This window comes from Lineus longissimus, chromosome 7 (genome assembly GCF_910592395.1).
Source record: "Lineus longissimus chromosome 7, tnLinLong1.2, whole genome shotgun sequence".
In the NCBI taxonomy this organism is placed as follows: domain Eukaryota; kingdom Metazoa; phylum Nemertea; class Pilidiophora; order Heteronemertea; family Lineidae; genus Lineus; species Lineus longissimus.
The window spans coordinates 7800048-7812526 of record NC_088314.1 but is presented as its reverse complement, the minus strand read 5'-3'; the positions used below and the strand labels follow the sequence as shown (position 1 = coordinate 7812526).

Sequence of the window (12479 nt, the reverse complement as noted above, 5' to 3'; positions counted from 1 at the left end):
TTGTCTCAGTCTCTTGTCTGACTCAAAGTCTGTTGCACAAATCCTTCAGCAGTTTCATGATGCTTTATTTCACCATCATGCCCTTCAAAATGATATGTCCTGAAAAATTGCTGAAATTGTCTGAAGTGTTTGATTTTTCTTCTTCAGCTTCTCGAAGCTCAGACTGCCCGAGCGATCTTCCTGGACAATGTGCAACTTTGCAACGAGGTCACGGAAAAGGTCGTACAGCATTTTGTCCATTGTATCGAGACGCACGGCCGTCATGTGCAGTATCTACGATTCTTACAGACGATAGTGAAAGCGGAGGGTTCTTTTATAAGGAAGTGCCAGGATATGGTCATGGCTGAGGTAGGATGGTCTCATAACTCATCAGTTACATATCTTATTCAATTGGGGGAGCACTCTCCTTAGTAAAATTTGAATAACCTCCTAAATCATTTCATTCACTTCGTGTTACACTGCAGCAAGTATGCAGTCAATGCCTTCAACCCTGATGGCCTCCAAGTTGCAAAAATAATTGTCATGCTTTACTTCCAGGTAATTTGAATCTTTTAGCCACAAAAAAATCTATGTTAAACTCATTACTTTAAAATTTCTCCAACAGTCCACTCATCAAACATTTGAAACTGATATCATAGCTGGCCTGAATGCAGGACCAGAAACGCCGTGTCCATCTCTAGGTTTAAAATGGGTTCATAGTGCAGGTAAAGCGATATCTAACCTAATAAGAGCTAAACTGCAAAAACACTTTAATCTTCATGGACGCAAATATTCCGTTACAGCTTGTGAATGTCGGAGAAGAGGTTTTGCTCTTCTACAATGACAAGGCCTCGTTCCAAATGCTGATTGAACTGATGCAGTCTGAACGTCACCGCATGGACGAGAGCAGCCCGCTCATGTACCACATCAACCTAGTCAAGCTGCTCGCCTGCTGTACGGAGGGGAAGAATGTCTACACGGAGATCAAGTGTCATTCGTTGCTTCCCCTGGATGACATCGTGAGGGTCGTCACTCATCCGGACTGTCTTCCTGAGGTAAAGTGGGAGGAGGGGGTCATTAAGTCAATGAGTTATAGATCTGTGTGGCTGAGCACGACTCACAAAATGATGATGGTGATGCTGGATCCATGCTCCTTTACATGGTACTGGTACGATTAAAAGGGCTTTTACTGATAAAAGCTTATTGTTAAGAGGTGTATATTTGCACAGACTGACTAGCTGAGTTGTAGTCCACAATAGTTTGACCTTTGGGCCTCAACTTACTAAGAATGTGGTACGCTCAGATATTATGTGTTAGACAAAATGTGTATAACTCAGCATACTGGGTTACATTAGTACACATTGTGCCTCAGTGAAACTGACATATTTTCAAACTTATAGAAAAGAAGTAAATCATTTTCATTTTCCCCTCAGGTTAAGGAGGCGTACATCAACTTCTTGAACCATTGTTACGTGGACACTGAGGTCGAGATGAAGGAAATATACACAAGTAACCACATGTGGACACTCTTCGAAAACTTCTTGGTTGACATGGCAACGGTAGGTTTCAGAGGCAGTGAGAACATTGCCCACACTTTTTAATCAGGTCAGAAACTGGTGTAGGCTACTTAACATTGCCTAATAATGTAGCATTTGATGTCAGCAAAACAGTGTGTTTCCTTAAACTTAGTCCTGGTTTTCATTTTACCTCGGCATGTTTAGTCAAATGCCTCGTGTAACATTTTCTATTTTTGTGTCCGTTTATGAAAATATTGAGTTGAGAGCTGAGCGTCAAGTAGGACATTATAAGCTCTATGAACAATAATGGGTGATTTTGGATGTGAAGTAGGAGGAAACCAGACACCTCGAGGAAAGCGTTGTTTCTGCTGCACCAGTCTGACAGTTCAAGTCGTGTTTCATGTGCTAGTTAGCAAAAGAGTTCACAAACCTTAAAGCATGAGATTGACCTGAGTCTTATCTCATTGGTTTTCAGGTGTGCAATGCGACCCATGACAGACGACACGCAGATCTGGTATTGGAGAACTACGTGACCGTCACCATCATGAATATTGTGACCATGTTCTTTAGCTCGCCGTTTTCGGATCAGAGTACAACTGTTCAGGTATGTGACGATAGAATTGGATGGATGTTATTATTGTACTTTACAGAAGGTACTACCAAGAACAGATTGGAGGGCACACTTGAACAGGGCTCTTATTCCTGACCCTTCCTTTCTATTTCTTGACTATGCTCATGCAATGTTATGTGGTAATTTGGGAACAGACTGGAAAGCTATTCTCACTTCCTAGTAAAAGGTAAGTCTGCAAAGTCTGTATGAACCTTGCAAAGGCCAAAACAGCCTGAATCATTTGCGGCAAATTAGAATGTGATACAGTGAAGTTTCATACTTTCTGTGCAAATTTATATGGATTTATCTCCACATTATCTCGAAATGTAGGTATTTGATTTCTATTTTTCAGACGCGCCAGCCAGTTTTTGTTCGTCTCCTTCAAGGTGCTTTTCGTGTTTCCCACTGCCCCTGGTTGACGGGGCAGCAGAAGTTCCATGTGGAGGACTGTATCAAGACACTCTCTAACATAGGTAGGAAAGTAGGAGTAAACTTCCAGGCTTTGAGAAGCCGTAGTTAAAGTGGGATCGAAATTGCGTCTGTTTGTTTAGTTATTCATAGCTCCTCACCATAAAGACATGGAATATATGGATATTCCTCTGGATGAAGTACACTTGTCAGGGCCACACAGAGGCAAAATCTGCTTAGCTGGTGACTTTAACTATGAAAAGTGAAATATGCTACAGTTGAGAAGATATAAGACAAGCAACAGTTGAATGCCCCCCCCCCCTCCCCCCAGACACACACTTTTGACACAACTGCCAAATCATTCTTCGTTTCTGTTTCTGTTTCTGTCTCTCTAGCTAAGAATCGTGGTATAGCGATCCCAGTGGACCTGGACAGTCAGGTGAACACGCTGTTCAGTAAGTCGCAGATGGTCATGAAGCATACACGTGCCTGGCTAAGCGCACGGTCTAGTCGGCGAGACTCCATGATGGTCATATCACGGGACTACAGGAGTATCATTGAAGGTTTACAGGTAAATTTGGATAGAGTCAGTTTCCCAGCCTGCCGAGAATTAGGCAGGCCTTCCAACTTGCTGAGCTGGCCTGTCCTGGGAAAGGAGAAAGTTCTTCAATGTTTGAAAAACTGTTCTTGAGTGTTCCAATGGAATAATGTTGTGTTGATCTGGTATTAATGAGGTTCTTTAAGCACAATTTGCATCAAATATCAAGAAAAATGCACATCGGTTTTTTCGGTTGATAGCAAATAAATCGCAAAGTATGCATGAAATTATTTTGTACGTGCACATAATATAACTATGTGACAGATTTTAAATAATGTTTATCATCTATTTTCTAGGATATAGTGTCTCTATTAGAAGATCAGCTGAAGCCCCTGGTGCAGGCTGAGCTTTCGGTCCTCGTTGATGTGCTACACAGACCGGAACTTCTCTTCCCTGTGGACACGGAAGCCAGGAGGAAGTGCGAGAGTGGGGGCTTCATATCGAGGTATACTAAACTATGAATCAACAAATCAAACCCTTGGTGAGGTAGTCTTGAATGAGATCTTGAACCAAGATTCATTGCACCTGTTGACTCTGCCAGGGCTGATAAAGATCCTCTCCAAGTGGACAGTAGCTTGACTGCATCCAAGTTCACAGTGGCTGGACAGCTCAAGTCACTTTTACCTCAATTGCCTTGCCTTTACATGGAATGTAAAACTGAGACTTATATAGCGCTAAATCCAACTGGTTTTAGTCGCTCAAAGCGCTTCACATCTCTTTATATCGAGGTATACTAAGCTATGAATCAACAAATCAAACCAGTGGTGAGGTAGTCTTTTGAATGAGATCTAAAACCAAGGTTCATTGCGCCTGATGACTCTGTCAGGGCTGATAAAGATCCCCTTCAAGTGGACATTAGCTTGACCGCATCCAAGTTCACAGTGGCTAGAGAGTTCAAGTCACTTAACCTCAAGCGCCTTGCCTTTAAATGGAATGTAAAACTGAGACTGAGACTGAGACTGAGACAGTCGCTCAAAGTGCTTCACATCATTACCCCTAGCTAGTGGCCTGTACATTTGTGGTTCAGGCTCTACTCTCTTGGAGTATTGCAAGTTAAAACCAGTGTCCTTGTTATTATAGAGGGTGTTCTGTTAACAGAGGTGTCCGCTATGAAAGGTTCCGCTGTAATTCTTCCGCTCTCAATCTTCCAGGCTGATAAAGCATACGGAGCGCCTCCTGGAGGAGAAGGAGGAGAAACTGTGTATCAAGGTGCTGCAGACGTTGAAGGAGATGATGACGGTGGACATCGACTATGGAGAGAAGGTAAATAAGGGTGGAAATGGAGTAGGAAGATTTGAAAGCAGGGGTAGGGAAGCATGGCGTGCTTTCTGACACACAAGAACGAAACTCTCGCTGAGGTAAAGTGTATTTGGTCAAACTTTCCTTGAACCAGACTGGTATTCAGCCAATCCGCAAGTTCCTTCCCCTCTGACATATAGTACTTCCTTCAACTGAGATAAAAGCTTGTCGTTGACACAGAGCTTTTCCAGCTGAGAGTGAATATTTGAAATACATGTTTTGAGTAACTTTGACTAAAAATTTTGAGCAGGCTCACTAAAAGAAGTATGCAGACTAAAAAATAGCTTCAATTCTACTAACATGAGTGGCAATATTCATGATAGGCATTTCTACTAATTCATCACAGACTTTTGACAGTGATCGATTGTGGACAATTTATCCATACTGAGTCGGGGGGGGGGGGTCCTAAGTGAGGGCCTTTTCGATGAAACTCTTTATAATTTGTTGAGAAAAGAAGCCTGGGGAAGAAGCAGTGTGGTCCTTGTCTGGCATTTTATGCTTGCAAGCCAATAACGACAAAGTCTAGTACTCTCTAAGCAGTTGTACCTGGGTCCCCTTATCAAAGCCTTTGGAAAATCACCTCAATGCACACGGAAGACTTAAAATCCTCTACATGAGGTTGTACAAAACTAAAACAGAAATGGCAATACGTTGCTTTGCTTCGAGTTCTGCTGGCATGATGTCTTGTTGCTTTGGTCAGTCACGTCAGTCACCCTGTTTCGGACTTGGAATGAGTTGGGGAGGGAGACAGGAGGCCACACCTCTGAGTGATTTTGAGACTGCCCTGGCAGCCTGTCATTGTCTTTGGCCAATGTTTTGGAGCATATTCAAACATACAAATAGGCCAAGGCTTACCTGTGTGTAAATTTGCTTGTAAGACTGTAGAGAACACTACCACTGATTATGTTCATTTTTGCCTTCAAATCATGCACCATGTGGCTTTTAATCCAGGGCACAGATTTCAGTCATTTACACATTGTTCTGATTAACAGAAAGTTTGGTTTTGTACCACATTATAGTGACATTGTGCACCATTTTATTCAAATGCTTATGATTTTGGCACATGTTTTGGGATTGATGCATGGGGGATGGGGGATGGGGTTGGGGTTGACTCTCTGTAAAAATATGATTTGAAGTAGCAAAGCTTCTTGGATGGAGGAGGCCCTTGGGTGTGTGATGGGTAGCACACGAACCCAAGGGCCCAATTGTGATGGAGCATTGGTGTGTGGAAACAAATGGGCCGACTTATGGACTCTGCCTCTGGTGTTTCTGCGACAACGTCACTAGTGACGTTGAAATCGTCAGAGGCTGACCCCATAACTTGGCAAAGTTCAGCAACCTCACCGTGAGAGGTGCTCATCTGGAAAGCGGAGAATTAACTTTGGGTTGCAGCTAAGGGCTTTATGCTTTATCTAACTTCCATTACCTCATAAAAGGTGGGGGAGGGGGCATGGGTGTTGGAACTTGTCAAGGTACAGACTGCTCAGGGCTTGCCATCACATCTAACCCACCTCATTATCCCATTATTCCCAACATAAGGTTGACCTTAAAGCAATGAATAAGAAAGAACTAGATGATCACAGGAGGGTAAGACACTATTGTACCGTGCATGAATATCATTGGCTGACTATGATCTATTCTTTGTATATCTTTACGTCTGTGGTTCTCAATACTATTTGTTTTAATGAAGCAAGCGTTGATGGTCCAAGAGTAGCAGGTTTGGTCTGATTTGAGACGGTTGTAATACCCACTGAGGCCAGGAAGGTTTTTGTGACCAGAGCTGGGAAGCTGAAGTGGAATTGGGCCTTGTTGTAGTACAATTTGAAGAGATGTAGCGTGATACAGATTCAGCATGTTCAGTGAATTCAAGGGCATTCCTCTTAGTGGCCCTCCTCTGTCATGCAATGCTGGAAAACCAAACCATTTTTTAGTTATCAAAATACACATGAAAATTCTCTGTGTGCAGAAATGTCTCTCCCGGACCTGAAAGCTGTTTGTTCAGAAAAGAAATAGTATGTTGTACCATGGGCATTCTTGTTGTCGTTTCTGCCCAGCTTGGGCTAATTATATTTCTTTTTTCTTAGTCTTCAGTAAAAAACATTTTTTTTGTTGTCCAAAGGGCGTTTTGCAGGTGTTTCTTATTCCTATTCTGTGCTGTATCCAGCCTTTCCTTTGCATTACACAGTAATTGTGATTGAATGCACCATTATGCAGTATAAATGGTGATCGAATGCATCGTTATACAGTAATGTTGATTGATTGCACTGTTATACAGTAATGTTGATTGAATGTACCGTTATACAGTGATGGTGTTTGAATGCACTATTATTCTATGGGCATTGTGGCTTGCTTTTTGCTATATTTTTGTTGACATTTCAAACTCAAAACATCTCATCTATCCAGAACAAATCTTTGCTCTCCGAATTTGTTTAAATGTGTATGCATGCTACACATGGTTGATGTTTTTGACCTGAATTTTTTTGCGGCTTAACTGTTTTAATACGCATCCATTGACTTCTTCAAAAGAACTTGGCACTTTACGGGGACACCTATGTGAAAATAACATGGTTAACCTGTAGCATCATATATTAATTTCCTGTCTCTGCATGTGAATTTTGTAAAAGGAATTCATATTGGACTGAAGATATTGTTATTTTGCCGAACGCCTTGAGAGTGGTGCTTAAATCTTGGTTGGAGGGTTTGGGCAGAATGACAGTTATTACCAAGCAGTGTTTTGTGAGAAAACCAATACCTGAAGTTCAGTATCAATTTATATTCTAAAACACTCAAATTAAACACTGAAATTTGCTTCTATATTTTGTACCACCCCAAGCAGTGGTGGTTGGGACATCAAAACAGGGGCTACCAGCATGATGCCTAATGCAACTTTTGTTGAAAACAATGCTTTGTTGTACCGGTAATTGAGGTGTTTTAGAAAGTCAGTTCAAGCAAGACAATATGCATTTGTGTTAAGCTTTTTACACACACTGCTGTTATTTTATATTTGCATGTTCAATGGCAGAAATTCAAGAAAAATAGGATTGGCTGTCGGGTGAATTTTGGAATTTGTTGAGTGTGAATGTTTTGATCTTAGAATAGTGAGGGTGTCTGCTGTTTTGGTTTAAACATTACCGTAGATAAGTAGTTTGCAATGAAATTGGCCAGTTTCACTGGGGACTGGGAGGTATTTGTAAAAGGATCGACTTATCACACAACTGGGGAAGTGTATATACTTGTGTCAACATGAAAAAGTAAGCTACTGCCTGAATATTTCTATCTTCTATATCTATAAATGTCTTATGTTGCATTGTTTACATGTTGTTGGGTGTAGTGTTCGGTGTATTTTGTCCATTTGTATTTTGCATAAGCTTGAAATGCCCTGGTCTTTGTCTTCTGATGGTTAGTAGTGCCAGCAGGGCCAGTGAGTCAAGCAGGGCAAGGCATCTATAGATACACTCGACCTGGGCAGATAAAGTAGCTCATTCACGCTTGTACGGCCCTTGAAAGGCAAGGATCTATAAGTATGTCATGAAGACTGGTTAGTCGGATTCAGGAGACATTATACTTGATGTCTACAACAAACAGGGGAAGGGTAACGTCAATCAAGATTTCAAATGGATGGCCTATAATACAATTCCAAAAGAATGATAAAGACTAGAGGCCCTAGCTCTATTCCCTGCCATATATCAGTTTATAGGCTTCTGCATTAACACAAATATTAATGCCCTTGTAAAGAAAGTGTATGAAATGTCATGGATTTTCAATCTAAAAAGAGTGTAAAAAATATGATCTAGATGCTTTTATGGTGTAAAACAAGCCATATTTCCTAATTCGTTGAATGTTCCTCAACTGATTTTGTTATTTTCAGGGAGAAAGTCTGCGCAAGAGTCTTCTGACTCGCTATTATGGTCACACAAACCCACGGACGAGGGACGATGGTGTGGACAGTCGGCCCAAACCGGTGGCAGATAAGACACTCATGCCAAGCGGGCCTGGGTCTGTTATGGTCAGCAGGGCTAAGATGACATTATCAGAAGTCCAGGTAAGAGAATACATGTATATTGAAATCGTGTAACGTGGATTTCAATACGATGCTTGATATGTATTTCTGCTTTAGTCTGAGCTAAGGGATGTTGAAGAGATCTTATTTTGAATGAGACGGGTTATTACTTGTTTCAATGAAGTAATATTCTTGTTTCTTCACTGTTCACTGCAGTTTGCTGTACGTGTATGCCTATGTCACGGCAGGCTAAAAATCTGACCCATGTTCAGGATATCAGTTTGTTCTATAACACCTTCTGGGCCGAACCACGCAGATCTCCGTGGCCCAAATCCCCCCTCTGAGCTGGTTATTGGAGTCTCATTGACTTCATGAAAGAACTACGCCATCGCCATCTTCAGGGCAAGGGAGGAACTGAAAAGACCAAACCAATTACAAAATAAAGCTGTTCCGACACTGGGAATTTTTAGGGGGGTCAAGGGGGTCGGGGGTGTTGGAAAAGGGGGTGATTTTGGTCATTTTTGTTCATTTTTTAACCAAAAATTAAATATAGTAAAGGAGTGTAGCTAACATAACTCTATTGATTCAAGAAAACCTTGTCTTGGAGAAGTTACGTGCAAAAGACCTTATGCAGCCATCTCTTATAATTTTTTTTCTCGGGGTCTGAAAAGGGGTCGTTGGGGGGGGGGGGGGGGGGTTGAAACACCGGCCCTGAAGGTGTTAAAGATTTGTAATTGGTCAGTGGCAGAGAAACGGGGTGAATGGCGACTATGCAGTGATGTGCACTTTTGCCTGTAGTTGAAAGTAATGAAAACTTAAATTTGAATGGACTTTTTTCATGCTATTCTAAACTTGAAGTTTCACCCAAAATCATTCATTATTTCCAGTGTCATTTGGACAAAGAAGGTGCTACAGACCTGGTGGTTGATTTGGTCATCAATAACAGCAGTTACCGCATCTTCCTCGAGACAGTTGAGTTGGGTATAGCACTGCTTGAAGGTGGTAATAGCGCGATACAGGTGAGTGGTGTTTGCATTGGTGACATTCTGTGACTTTGACAATGCTGGCTGAGTTGGTTCAGTCCTCTTGCCAGTGATAGTCTGATAAGGTAATGGTTTAAATCCATATCCTAGTGAGAGTAGCAACTGCACTTCCCAGCTTCACGGCGTTTGAGAAATGTCTTTGCCTGCAGGATTAAGAGCCCTTTAGGGTAAAGCATGAGATGACCCAATAAATGAGAGTTAATGTCAGCATCAATGTATCTTTTGATAGAGCTGCTTACCTGAATAGTATAAGTTTGTTGACACTGAAGAGCAAAGTAAGATTTAAGCATGGAGTAGACTTCTACAGTCATGATAGTCATTGATGGTATGTAATGCAGCTCCCTGGAGACGTTTGAACTGGAAACCTTCCGCAACGGCAGTGACCCTCATTGCCATGGTTACAAAGATACAACATAGGGTAACCCATGTCGATTTTTAATTTTTCTCTATATTTCAGATTTCATTCCTGAAACGCCTGACGTGCGACAAGAACTCTGAGAAGTTCTTCAAGGTGTTCTATGAGAGAATGCGAGAGGCCCAGGTGGAGATCAAGGCGACTGGAATGGTCAACACTGGCGATAGTCTGCCGGTGACCAGGAAGGAGGAACCTGTAGTGAAAGAAGATGATGTTAAGAAGAGAGGTGAGAGAAAACTGCTGGGAAAATCTATGAATTCAAAATCTCCTTTTGTCTTTGATATTTCTTGCTAATTTTAAACACTGAAATTTTGGTTGACGAGAATTTTAGGTCATTGTAGCATATTAGAGCTGGTAAAATAGGAATGTTGCCCAAGTGTCTGATCCGAGTCATCAGATCCTACAACATTTGTGGTAAAATTTGATGGTTCTCAAAGGATATTTGACACAATCTGTTTTCAACACCGTGCTTCCAGGCTGCCAAATCATGAAATTAAAACGGCATCTGTGGTGGTCTTCTTTGGGTTCTGTATCAAAGTTGTATCGACTGCCATCTATCAACACACTGATAAAACTCCAGCATCTTTCCGTCAAACGGTGGTTTTTGTCACGCTTCTTAACATATTCTTCAGGTCATGTCAACGAGAATGTCCTGAATGGCGAAATGAGAGAACAACTTGATGAGGCCGCTGTACACACCAGTAAAGCCTTCGCCCACGCCCGCCGTAACCGCACCCACGACCATGAGGAGGACTACGCCCGCGTGTCGGCAACTTCGATCGACGACGTCCTGGCCGAGAAGTCGAAGGAGAAGGACGACAAGAGGATGACACAGGAGATTGCGATGATGCAGCCGATTCTCCGTTTCCTGCAGCTGCTTTGTGAGAACCATAATAGGGACTTACAGGTAATTGGAGATGGGCGGATTCCTAATTCCTGGTACTCTTTATCATGTTTATAGTGAGTGATGGATAGTACGAAAGTTTGTTATTCATTAAGTGTTTCCAAGTGTTTCTTTTTGAAACATGCGATATCAGCTGCTGTGCTGTAGTGGTCTGGACTCTAAACTAGCGATCAAGAGGTCCCTGGTTCGATCCCCACTGTTGGCACGAGACTCTGGGCAGGCCTCTTTGTTTAACTTGCCTCACTACACCCAAGTGTATTAATGGATACTGATGAGAATGCTCACATTGTAGCTCTGGTTGAATAGCTCATCTATTAGGTCTACTGAAAGGTTTCAGGACAGACTGGCATTAAAGATTACCTACATCGTAGTTGATATCGGACTATAAGCCCAGTACTTTAGCTTTTAACTCTATATCATGTGCTTATCAATTCTTCATTACAGCAATATCTCCGCCACCAAAACAATAAGACCAACTTCAACCTTGTGTGTGAGACGCTACAATTCCTTGACTGTATTTGTGGAAGCACGACCGGTGGCCTTGGCTTACTTGGCCTCTACATCAACGAACAAAACGTCAACTTGATCAACCAAACGCTAAACAGTCTGACTGAATACTGCCAGGGACCTTGCCATGATAACCAGGTTAGTCCTTGTCTGGTGGTAGTTCTAGGGAGGTTTTACTGTGCTTATGATGATGGCTTTAAAACAAATCTCTGAAAAACCCCTGAAAATGGTGGCATTTTAGAAGGCTTTTAACGTAGGAAATATTTACAGCTGCCTGATTGAAGACATAAGCATTAGTTACTAGTTTATTCCACATAGTTTCAAATCTCTTCTTCGTACCACTTCAGAATGCGATTTCTAGCCACGAGAGTAATGGCATCGACATCATCACAGCTTTGATACTTAACGATATCAACCCACTGGGAAAGAACAGGATGGATCTTGTACTTGAATTGAAGGTAAGGCCAAAAGAGAATGATTTCTTGTTGCATGGATTATCAACCCTTTTGCTGTTGGTGACGTGCAAAGCAAGGTATACTACATGTCCCCTCAGGTGTGGATGACGTGCCTAGAATGACATGTTCTAACAAATATTGCTTTATCAACACTGGGCCCGGTTTCTCAAAGAATCTTAACTGTTTGCCTTAAGTCATAATATTTTGACTAAGCCAAGTCAAAAACTTAAGTACGAATCTCAAAGCATCTTGTGTCCTTCATTCCGACTTAAGTACGGTAGCTACCGTGCTTAAGTTTTTGGGGTACTTAAGTCGGCTAGGCGAGTTCAGATTCTTTGTGAATCAACTTAAGACAAAACTTAAGAAATTCTCATACTTAAGTCACCAAAACAGACTTAAGATTCTTTGTGAAACCGGGCCCTGGACTGTGCTTCTGTAAACATGTTATTTGCCACGCGGGGAACATTACTTTGATCCAAATACTATACTACTTTTCTTCCAGAATAATGCTTCGAAGCTCCTGCTGGCCATAATGGAGAGTCGTCATGACAGTGAGAATGCTGAGAGGATCCTTTACAACATGAGTCCCAAACAATTGGTGAGTATTAATTTTGAGAGGCTTATCAACCTGATTTCATCTTTCTTTCATCTGTCTGATAAGTTTTATAAAATCTCTTTCAGTTGAATGTGGAAAAGCAGGTGTTCTACTAGGACAGCCTCAGTCACATGAGAATTCATTGAATG

At 41.8% G+C, this 12479-nt stretch overlaps 1 protein-coding gene across 5 annotated transcripts in view; it reads left to right on the top strand.

Annotated features, from left to right (window-relative positions):
* The window catches only part of LOC135491326 (inositol 1,4,5-trisphosphate receptor-like), a 54357-nt gene that overhangs the window by 28621 nt on the left and 13257 nt on the right, over nucleotides 1-12479 (top strand). For 3 of the 5 annotated variants that reach the window (XM_064777107.1, XM_064777106.1, XM_064777105.1), the window contains 16 exons: nucleotides 148-348; nucleotides 783-1034; nucleotides 1413-1538; nucleotides 1972-2100; nucleotides 2459-2579; nucleotides 2910-3085; nucleotides 3409-3557; nucleotides 4264-4375; nucleotides 5951-5998; nucleotides 8280-8453; nucleotides 9299-9430; nucleotides 9912-10095; nucleotides 10502-10776; nucleotides 11218-11418; nucleotides 11628-11738; nucleotides 12238-12333. In XM_064777107.1, coding sequence (XP_064633177.1) covers nucleotides 148-348; nucleotides 783-1034; nucleotides 1413-1538; nucleotides 1972-2100; nucleotides 2459-2579; nucleotides 2910-3085; nucleotides 3409-3557; nucleotides 4264-4375; nucleotides 5951-5998; nucleotides 8280-8453; nucleotides 9299-9430; nucleotides 9912-10095; nucleotides 10502-10776; nucleotides 11218-11418; nucleotides 11628-11738; nucleotides 12238-12333 — 2487 coding nt within the window. The remainder of the gene's footprint in view (nucleotides 1-147; nucleotides 349-782; nucleotides 1035-1412; nucleotides 1539-1971; nucleotides 2101-2458; nucleotides 2580-2909; nucleotides 3086-3408; nucleotides 3558-4263; nucleotides 4376-5950; nucleotides 5999-8279; nucleotides 8454-9298; nucleotides 9431-9911; nucleotides 10096-10501; nucleotides 10777-11217; nucleotides 11419-11627; nucleotides 11739-12237; nucleotides 12334-12479) is intronic. The other 2 variants (XM_064777108.1, XM_064777109.1) reach the window with 1 other exon arrangement.